Source organism: Euphorbia lathyris, chromosome 6 (genome assembly GCF_963576675.1).
Source record: "Euphorbia lathyris chromosome 6, ddEupLath1.1, whole genome shotgun sequence".
Lineage (NCBI taxonomy): Eukaryota > Viridiplantae > Streptophyta > Magnoliopsida > Malpighiales > Euphorbiaceae > Euphorbia > Euphorbia lathyris.
The window spans coordinates 51,706,597-51,717,392 of NC_088915.1; the positions used below are offsets into that span (position 1 = coordinate 51,706,597).

The 10,796-nt window shown below is 31.9% G+C and overlaps 1 protein-coding gene across 1 annotated transcript; it reads right to left on the reverse strand.

The window, feature by feature from the left end:
* Nucleotides 1-1,269: 1,269 nt before the first annotated feature.
* LOC136233192 (ornithine aminotransferase, mitochondrial) lies at nucleotides 1,270-6,457 on the reverse strand. The gene is made up of 10 exons (XM_066022801.1): nucleotides 6,143-6,457; nucleotides 5,810-5,918; nucleotides 5,325-5,555; nucleotides 4,506-4,665; nucleotides 4,247-4,302; nucleotides 3,515-3,667; nucleotides 2,703-2,800; nucleotides 2,432-2,512; nucleotides 1,687-1,920; nucleotides 1,270-1,592 (listed from the first exon to the last, which is right to left on the reverse strand). The coding sequence occupies exons 1-10, from the start codon at nucleotides 6,286-6,288 to the stop codon at nucleotides 1,439-1,441; spliced, it is 1,422 nt and encodes a 473-aa protein (XP_065878873.1). The 5' UTR covers nucleotides 6,289-6,457; the 3' UTR covers nucleotides 1,270-1,438.
* Between the last annotated feature and the right edge of the window lie 4,339 nt (nucleotides 6,458-10,796).

The window sequence follows — 10,796 nt, forward strand, 5'->3', positions numbered from 1 at the left end:
TATATAAATCCAAATTTCTATTTTTTTTTTTTTTGCTTGTTAGGTCTCTATAAATCCAAATTTCTAATATTTTTTTGGCTTGTTAGGTCTTTCTAAATCCAAATTTCTAATTTGTTTGGCATTTTAGGCCTCCATAAATCCAAATTTCTAATGTTTTTGGCCTCTTAGTTTTCCTTAAAATTGGTTCTTGACCATTCAAATTATAACATGCATATATAAAAAAAATTAAGCAAGTTCGATTTAGCAAAAAAAAAAAAAAAATTCTCGAACGCACGTGTAAAATCGCCCCCCAACCGACTAATCCTATATTCGTCACTGGCTCCGCCACTGCGTACAAGGCATACGACCTGATCCTTTTATTAAGAGAATGTACAATATACACTAAAAAGTGCTCAGTTCATCTCTTTTTTTGTTCACCTAAACTTCATATTATTCAGTAATTCAATGACTTAAGCATGGAAGCGAAATCATCAATTCTTTGAACTTTGTTTGATCATTTCTCAATTTCATTTAATGCATTTAAAGAATTCCTAGATAAAACTAAAAAGGCATATGCCAGATAAGAATATTCTAAAACGAGAACATGAATTGATTTGGTAAAATTGAGAGCTAAATACATATATAGCATGGTTATGTTATGTGAAGGAATGAGATAGGAATAGGATTCTATCCCATATGCTTCCACGTGCAACTTACTTCATTCCATTCCATACCATGCTCTGCAATCCAACTTCACTCCAATAATACTATAATTCATCTCATCTCACTCTTCACAATGCTTGTTTTTCTTAGGAAAAAGAAAAACAATTTTATTTCAAATTAAATTATTTATCATTGTACAGACTACAAAAGTATTTAATAGTTCTTCTCTAATTTTATCCCTATGTTTAATGTTCACTACAATAATTGGATATTTTAATAAAATAACAATATAATTAAGATAGTTATTGATTGAAATTAGGTACAAATCTTGAACTTTTTAATTTCTTTTTTATCATTAGATGTTGTTCAGTTAGATGAAAAAAATATTTGAGAGAGAAAAACTCCGAAAACGGTCATTTTCGAAAATAATGAAATGTGGTTCTAAACAACTTTAATTCGTAAAACTTTTCCAGTTTGAGATCGATTATAAAATTCCGGAATTCTTATTTGAAGTTTAGGGCATAAAGAAAGTGAAGCACATAATTGAGGCCTGCAAATTGGTCCAAGATGAATATTGGTATCTAATTTGTTGCAGATGTGCATTATATGGGATGTAGAATCACATACTTCAAAAACACAAGACTACTGCTTTTCCTTTTATTCCTCCACAACGTATCACTAGAAAGTAATGACAGGCAACAGATTTTAGTTGCCTACCTCCTTAGTTCATTCATGTTCAAAGAAACAAGAAAGAAAATTTAGTCTAATCAAGTGGAAAATTAGTAATATATGAACTTTAATCTGAACAACCATACAAATTTCGTCCGCAACGGTCACATGTTGTAGAACCAACTGAGGAAGTTTTTTCTGGTTTGGCTTTCTTCATGTTTGCTACATCATGTTCCAGAACTTCACTCATTGCCTTTGACCCTTCTTGAAGCTCATCCAAACTGAATATACCACATTCATTAGTTGATAGAAAGGCAGTAATCAATGTATGATAGAAATTTTGAACTTTCATAAAACTCTTCAATGCTTTCATACCTAATCGATAGCGGCGGAGTTAACCGGACAATAGTATCATGTGTGGGCTTAGCGAGAACTCCTCTCTCCTTCAACTTGAGGCAAATATCATATGCAGAAATGGGGGACAAACTCTTGCTGTTGAACTCCACAGCATTGAACAAACCTCTTCCTCGAACTTCCTTTATGTACTCTGGGAACTCCTGCTTAACCTTCAATAATTGTTTCCTAAATTCCTCTCCCATTTGGGCAGATCTATACAATCAAAGGAAATTCAATAATGCATATCAATATGCTTGAGTATTTCAAAACTGAAAAACAAATGGAATTTGAGTTTCAATTTCAACTTCAATGCTGTTTCTAGGAATTGTGATCTGGCCATTTCATTTTGCTTAGAGTATTTCAAAAGAAAAAAATTGAAAAACAAAACGGAAGGAATTTGAGTTTCAACTTCAATGTTGTTTCTAGAAATTGTGATCTGGCAAATTGATACCTGAAAATGTTAATAGAGAAGTTCCCATGGCAAAGGTGTCCATATTTTGATTCTCAGAATATCTTATGAATTGTATTTCCATGAAAAGCTTGATAAGCTTCTTAGTTTATTAAAACCATATCTTAGTAATTTAATAAATGGACTTACTTTGTCAAAATCTATATATTCTCTACTTCATAGATAATTCAATTTATAAAGAGTGGCATTTTATCAAAGAATTATTGAGTAATTATCTGAAAATTCTTTATGACATCTTAAGAAAAGATATACCACCTCTCTGCAAGCCCCTCGTCTCTGATCACATCAAGCGCCGCGATAGCAACGGCACTGGCCAAAGGATTTCCTCCAAATGTGCTGAGAGAACAAAAAGAAATATTAACAGCAAAGCCTTGGTTTAAAAAAATATCAAAAAATCCAAAAGACCGTCAGAAGATAGTAGATATATCAAAAAGCTAAAGATATCTTGGAAAGTAAAAGACAGAATTCAAGGGCATCCCACATGCATCGATTATAATAGGAGAAAATCATAGTTAGAATGACAGACCTTCCGTGCTCTCCAGGTTGAATACACAGCATTATGTCTTCATCTGCAAGAACCGCACTAACAGGTATCATTCCGCCTCCCAATGCTTTCCCCAGTATCTGGCCAGAAAATTTATCAAAGTTAATTCATTTCTGGAGACACACAAGCAAAATCTGTAACGCCCTCAAGTTACTATAACCACTTAACCTCAATTTTGATAGACATCAGTCACTCTCAAGCTCAAAAAGAAAAGGCAGGTAAATGACTAATGGAGGTGGTTCTATGATTAGCAGAACCAAATCTTATGGTATCTGTACCTTGCATTGCAGTCCTGAAACTGGAGTGTGCTTAACTCTCTGTTTTTCTCAAAAATTCAATAGCTCACTTTTTTCATGTTAGCATTTAAAAACAGATGTAAACCATATATAATTATATATATATATATATCCAGATTATGACGGTTCATGTTAGCCGACCCCGAATCATTTTGGGACTAAGCCTTTGTTGTTGTTGTTGTTGTTATATATCCAGATTATGATTATCTGTTATAACTGAACTACCCACACACTTTGTGCTGAAAGTACCAAGTTTCCTCAACATATGTCACATACTGAGAGTAACTGTCATGAGACCAAACTTAGCATTTAAACATACGCAGAAACAAGTTTATGAACCAATTTCATTGAACTATTCATGTTCAATTAATGTGCGCGAAATATGTCAATATCAGATGAAATAATCAACATGCCATCTCAGCTAACAAGGTTCAAATTGCCGTATGTATGATTGTTGCGAAATCCATCATAATTTAAAAGAGAATAAAGAAGCCTTACTACTACATCAGGACGAACTTGCTCCCAATCACAAGCCAACATCTTTCCGGTCCGCGCTAAGCCAGTTTGAATTTCATCAGCAATCATTAAGACATTGTATTTTGTACAAAGATCTCTTATGGATTTTAAGTAACCATCTGGAGGTATAACAACCTGCATAAAGAAAGGTGAGATAGCACTCAATGACCAATGTGAACAGGAAGGGGATAATAGCTTAAGCAATTTAAGAAGTGGGAGAATCAGTTAATGAACAAGAAAGCACAACCAGAAAAAACTACATTACCGAAATCAATTATGCCATCATGGAGAATTTTAAGTCAAAAAGAATAAAGTGAAATTAATAAATAGAACGGGCTGATAAGAGAAAACATAGATTAGTAGGAAAAACAGACTCAAAATGTTTGGTTCTTTACAATGAAGATTTATGAAACAAAAAGCAGATAACTTAATTCATTAGTTACTATTTCCATAGCAATCTTCTAAAATTGATTTAGAAAAATACAGATAAAAAACGATACAGTAACCCATGTTATATAAGAACATTCCACATCATATTTACGGATGAGAAGCAAAGAAAATGGACAAATAAAAAAAAAACAGCATTTATTCACTTCCAGTTCAGACCAATATTCAACAACATGCTTAATCTATGGTAATCAAGAAAAGCGATAAACTTTTATGTAGCATATATACATCTATCGTTCAATTCAATCAATTCCAAAGCCTGCTTACCCCTGCTTCTCCTTGGATGGGTTCAAAAAGAAATCCAGCTATTTGATCTCCTCTTTCTGCAAGCATAACAAAATCAATTTTTCAGCATTCTTTAACAAATTCTTGCACTGCGCTTATGCACTACATTCAAGCAATAGAGAGGTAACTTGAAAGAGCTGAAAAAGCCACAACAATCCATAAAAGAAGATACTTAAGGAAAAAAAAAGTAACAAATGAGACAAGGATCAATAGACCATTAAGGTATTGTTGTCATTCAAACCTTTAAAGATCTTCTCAAGACCAACTACATCACCAAAATCAACCTTAAGATGACCAGGCAACAATGGTCCAAACCCACGAGTTGCCTCATTGTCACAGCTCATAGAGATGACAGCCAATGTACGGCCATGGAAGCAACCGCAACAAGAGACGATGATAGCCTGCACATAGCAAACAACAGTAACTAGTTATCTAAAGTTGAGCGATGTTTCAAATGTTGATGGTCAGATGGGAAGAATAAATACATGCTGCAATGTGAAATCCACATTCTTACATATATAATTCATGATGTAACTATTATATTAAAAGGAAAGACTAAATATGGTAATTTGAAGAAAAACTAGTCAAGGAATTGTTATATCATAATCACTCGTATCTTAGAGGGATTCCGGGTGGAAAATGAAACTTCATTCAGCTAGACCTAGAAAACTCTGATGCTAAGATTAATAAATGCCAAGATAAAAGAGAAGAAAAGACATTAGATTTCAACAGAATCCTAGATGGAGAGGATCCATCAAATCAATCCAAGACTTCCATCAATGAACTCAAACAATAGCCTCCGAAACACTATTTTTCAATTGCTTGTACAAATTAATATAGTTGTATCAAATGATGAGGAACCTAGCAACTTCAACATCCATCACCAATATCTGTTCAGTTGAGAGAACTGATCCTTTTAATGATACAAAAGAATTACCTATTTGCTCAAACAAAACCCTATTTCATTTGAAATATTCGAAAATGACAAAAAGGCATACTGCAAGTAAGATTTCGACATAATTTCTCATGGAATTTCAAAATCAAAAGTTGGGACAAGTACCTCATCATTAGGGATTTTTTTCTTCTGATATCCCCATTTTCTAGCCAACTTTAGGGCTGTTTCGACCCCCTCAGCACCAGTGTTCATGGGTAGCACCATATCATAACCAAACATGTTTGTTAGGCGCTCTGCAAATAGTGGAAATCTATCATTATAAAAGGCTCTGGAACTCAGGGTTAGCTTTTCGGCCTGATCATGTAATGCTTTCATTATCTTTGGATGACAATGTCCCTGCCAAGTTAATTCTAACTCATGTCAAGTTCATCACCCAAAACTGAATTTCACTACAATTAGTCCATAAAGAACATTCTTAAGAGAATCAAACAAATTGGAAAAACTGTGTAAACCCAAAAATACCGCCCTAAGCTACAACAATTGTGTTCCTTCTTCTATTATTTTGATTTGGATATCCCTTAGCTATAAGAATTGAAACAAAAATCATCACCCAGCCATAGAAAGGTAATATAATTATTGGTCCTTATTACCTGATTAACTGCTGAGTAAGCCGAAAGAAAATCTAGGTATTTGTTGCCTTCTGGATCCCATATAGCAGATCCCTTTGCTTGTGAGAACACGACAGGAACTGGATGGTAACTACATTTACCAGAAAATAGGACTTGTGATCAAACAATAAGAATTGCAGAAAAGAGCAACACAAATCATGGGGAAAAAGAATTAACCAACTGAAAACAGAAATCCAATTTGAAATTCCTAAAAATTGCGAGTTGAGACATGATATATCAAAATCATAAGCAGATAAAAGGTAGTGAATTAGAAGGAATATATTTGGGGAGAGGGATAAAGGTGAAGGGGTTTACTTGTGGGCACTGAATTCATACTCCAAGTTGATGAGTTGGTGAGAAGAGGAAGCAGATGATCCTTCAGGAAGAGCAGAATAGCTTCTCGTAGTCTGCCTGCAAACTCTGTTCAACAAACGCTCAAGTGATCTTTTAGCTGAAGCCATTTGATGTGATCAAATTCTATTTCAGTTATGGCACTCAAAACCAGGAAGAAACGATCTTTGCTCAGAAGACAAACAAATGGAATTTCATGTGTTAATTTTACATTATCTTAAAGCTGATTTTCAATAGATAAATGGAAACTTTTTGTTGTTTACGTTTTGCGAATGATAATTGGCTTATCGTGCGGTGACACACACCTCAATGCATATCCTAAAGCAAGAATAAATTATCACTATTCCTAATCAATATCACTATTTATTTTCAAAATTACCATCTAACCAATTTATCAAATCTTATAAACTTTTAACAAATCTATAATTTATATATTAAAAAAATATGAAAACACATAAAGCGTAAAAACGTTATAGAAACACAAAAAAACCTAAAAATAAATATAAAAAATACGAAAATTTGAACAAACGCGAAAAACAAACAAATGTGACAAAACACAAAAAATACAAAAATATGAAAACGCAAAAAAATATGAAAACGCAAAAATACAAAAATGTAAAAAAACGCGATAAACATGAAAAACGACAAAATGCAAAAAAAACGAAAAAAAAACGTGGATAACACGAAAACGTGATCAAACGGGGAAAACAAGAAAAGGTAAAAAACATATTAATAGTTTTAACTTTTTTTATGTTTCATATTTTCCACATTTTTTCACGTGTTTTTGTGTTATTTGCATTTTCGTGTTTTCATATGGTTTTTCTACATTTTTTCTATTTTCTGTGTTTTTATAGTTTTTCTTGTTTATCATGTTTTTACTGTTTTTCGCGCTTTCACAGTCTTCCACATCTCTACGTTTTTTTTTCCTTTCACCGTTTTGCACTTTTTTTTTGTCTTCATATTTTACATGTTTTTTAACTCATTTACATGTTTTCGGTGTTCACCATTTTCCCTTTTTTTTTGTTTTGTATTTTACTTTTTTTTTTTTTGCGTTTTCACGTTTTTTTTAGTTTTCGTATTTTCTACCGTTTTTATATTTTGTCTAAACTAATACATTTGAATAATTTATTGTCATAATTAGAATTTTAAAATAATTAAGAAATTACAATTAAAAATAAATATGTCTTTTGATTTACAAAACTAGTTATTCAAATTTATTTCATTCTTTTAAACAAACATAAAAATAGTTATTTTTAAGGAATATGTATTCTATTTTCTCTTATTCTATTTCATTCTGTGAACTAAATGGAAGTGTAAGTAATTCCAATTATTTATTTTGCTATATGTATAAATTAAAATTTTGAGAAAAAAATCATTAATTTATTGGATTCTTTCTAAAAAGTCCGTGCTAACATAAATAGAAAAACAAGTTGCAAAATTATATGTAAATACCAATGTTTTATAAAAACAGACGGCACATCAAAACCGCGTGATGATTAGATCAATGGTTTACTGGTTTAACCGATTGAATCGAAATGTTTCAATCAGAACATAAATATATATTATATATATATATATATATATATATATATATATATATATATATATATATATAATAAAATTTCATTTAATTAAACATTATATAAAAACTCACAAATCAAAAAACAAATTCTTATTTAACACAAAGTAAATATTAAAATTGAAGTTAATTAACACAAATCATTCAGAATTTAGAATTTAACATAACATAAATATTGATTCAAAAAAAAACATAACATAAATATTAAAGTTGAAGTTAATTAACACAAAATATTTCTATTTTTAATTTAGGATTTAATTTTTAATTTTTTTCTCATCAAATCAATTTTTACTTTTTACTTTTTAAAAAAATTTAAATTTTTTTTCAAAAAATCGACATCAATTCGGTTCACCGATTTGATGTCGGTTTTCGGTTTGACTTTTAATATGAGTAAACCATAATATATAAAATCGAACCTAATTTATGGACAGTTCACGATCGAATCGATCAAACCGATCGGACCGATTTTTAAAATATTGACAAATAAAGAATGCAAATCGTTGAACACAATAATTGCATTATTTTCACTATTCAAGAAAAGGACCTCTCATATTGACTATGTTCGGAGCCATCCATTAGTAGTAATGGAACTTTGTGCGAAGTTTCCTCCCGTGATATAAGTTACCACCCTTTCCGCTAGTTCACACAAATCCAAAGAAGTTATCACGGACGAGCCACATGCAGGGAAACTTGCACGTGTGGTTTGGCTGGGCTTTCCTGAGGTATCTAATAACCTTACTTTTGCTCGCCGTTGGCTCACCTCTCCTAACTATTGCCCATTTATTCTGGAATAATTTTTTTATGAGGGATACCGCTGGATCAGCTGCAGAAGAATTCTTCCTATTATAGATCACTGCCATCTCACGAATTGGATTTGAACCAATATCGGTGCATGGATCTACTATGGTCAATTCTTGACAAAGCTTTACCACGACACTCCTCTATTCGAGCGTTGATCAATATTGCTTATAAATAATATTCCACATATAATTAATATTACATTTTTAATCCATTAATGTGATGGATTCCATATCTTTATTTTTCATTTTGTTTTTTCTTTTTGTATGAATTATTCCATTATCCCCCCTTACTTCTAGCCCTGCCAAAAGTTGCTTAAAATGGAATTAATTACAGTACATAAAGACTGTGGAAGCCCCTTTCTTATTATTTTTCCGTCTTTGAAGTGAGTGACGTCAAGCTATCGTCAACAAATCGATAATCTGGAATGCGACGTGGCATACTCGAAAGCCCGACCTTGCTTTCAACCTTATTGAAGACACAACTCAATGCAACTATGGCCTCTAGTCGGGTGGGCGTCGGCCGGTCTTTCGACCATATCCCCCTAAAAACCGTACGTGCGGGTCTCCTTTCTTTCATCTTCCTTACTTAGTTCGAAGTAAGCAAGATCAAAGCTTGTCGATCAAGCTTGATTGACACATATACCATATTTTTCTCTTTCCGTAAACTTCTCGAAAGAAATATAATAGAGTTGGCTATCTTTGTGGCATCGATTGTACAAGTTCGTGAAGAGGGCTGGCTAGAAGCGAAGCCCTCTTCGATTTACGAAGCGCGATTAGCTTTATCAGTGGACGGTGCCCTACATCTTCCTGTCCTACTTATCCCGCTTCTCCTATTAGCAGTAGGTCTACGAAAGCAAGCGTAAGAGTGGTCTATGAGCCGAGTAAGCTCTCCCCCTGGGAAAGCGGCTTTTCTTTTAGCTCATTCCCTTACATGCTTTCCTATACAGTTTTCTTGCTTTTTCTCTTTTCAAGCTGTAATTTGATCTGCCGTGAGAATCACCTTCGTTTACACGAGCTTAGGAGAGGATGTCGCTAATCACATTATTGTTTAGTTGATTTCACTAATTGTTTGTCTAAATCTATTTGGCAAAACTAAGTTGATTACTAGTAACTATTTATCTTTATATATGATCCAAAATGTTGGATGAAGAACTTTGATTGCTAATAGTATTTTGAATATTATATGATATATTTTTTAATATATATATCATATAATATAGGATAATTAATTTATTAGTCTATGTATTTTTGACAAAACATACTGTTTAGTCCTTATATTTTCAAAAACACATGGTAAAGTCCTTAACGTTTTTCTCGGTGAACTGTTTAGTCCCTGTCGTTAGACTCTCATGAAGATTCTGTTAGTCAATTTGGATTTGCGTTCTTTTTTTCCTTTATTTTCCTTTCCTTTAAACTGTAATGCATCTGAAATTAACTGAGTGTTTTTCTTCTTGATTTTCTTCTTAATCGTCCAAATTCGTAAGCATTTGGTCTTTTTTTTTCTTGTTCTCCATACAAATAGCTTCTTCTAAATTGGATTTCCTCTTCTGAAGTTTGAAGGTAAATAGTAAAGAGTAATTTAATAATTTCCAAAATCATAAACGGTAAAAAATCTAACAAACAGATGAAAGGACTAAACAGTTCACTGAGAAAAAGGTTAAGGACCTTACCGTGTGTTTTTGAAAATACAAGAACTAAACAGTGTGTTTTATCAAAATATAAGGACTAATAAATTAATTACCCATTAATTTATAAATTAGCATTTTACTAAAATAAAAACTTAATATTTTCATATTTTTCTTAAAGTTTTCAATAATATTTATTAATTTAATTATTAATTTTAATCCGTATAATTTTGAATAGAAATGTAATTTGAAAAACATAATAAGAGTAACCAATTTCTAAAAATAATCCAAACCTCTAATTTTACCTCAAAATTTAAACCTCCATTTAGATGAATTATACTTATTATTCTCACATATTTAATTGTGCTCATTCCATATCACAATTAATTTTTAATATAAGTCGGTCATGTTAAATTCCAGGTTCATTTGGTAATTACAGAACCTTCGAACCAGATTTACTCATTGAATTGATTCCATTGAAAAGGACATAGTACCGCCATTTTCTTTGAAATTGGTTATCCATTTTGCAACTATTAAAAAAAATATAAAACAGATAAAGAGACCTCTTGACACAAAGAACCAAAGGAGCAAAGACATTTGACATAATTATAAAT

Excerpts from the sequence above, each read along its gene's own strand:
- LOC136233192 (XM_066022801.1), bottom strand. The coding sequence starts at position 6,288 with ATGGCTTCAGCTAAAAGATCACTTGAGCGTTTGTTGAACAGAGTTTGC. Across the intron at positions 5,556-5,809 it reads CTTACTCAGCAGTTAATCAG|GGACATTGTCATCCAAAGAT; the intron begins GTAATAAGGACC and ends TTAACTTGGCAG. Across the intron at positions 4,666-5,324 it reads AAAAAATCCCTAATGATGAG|GCTATCATCGTCTCTTGTTG; the intron begins GTACTTGTCCCA and ends TGCTATGTGCAG.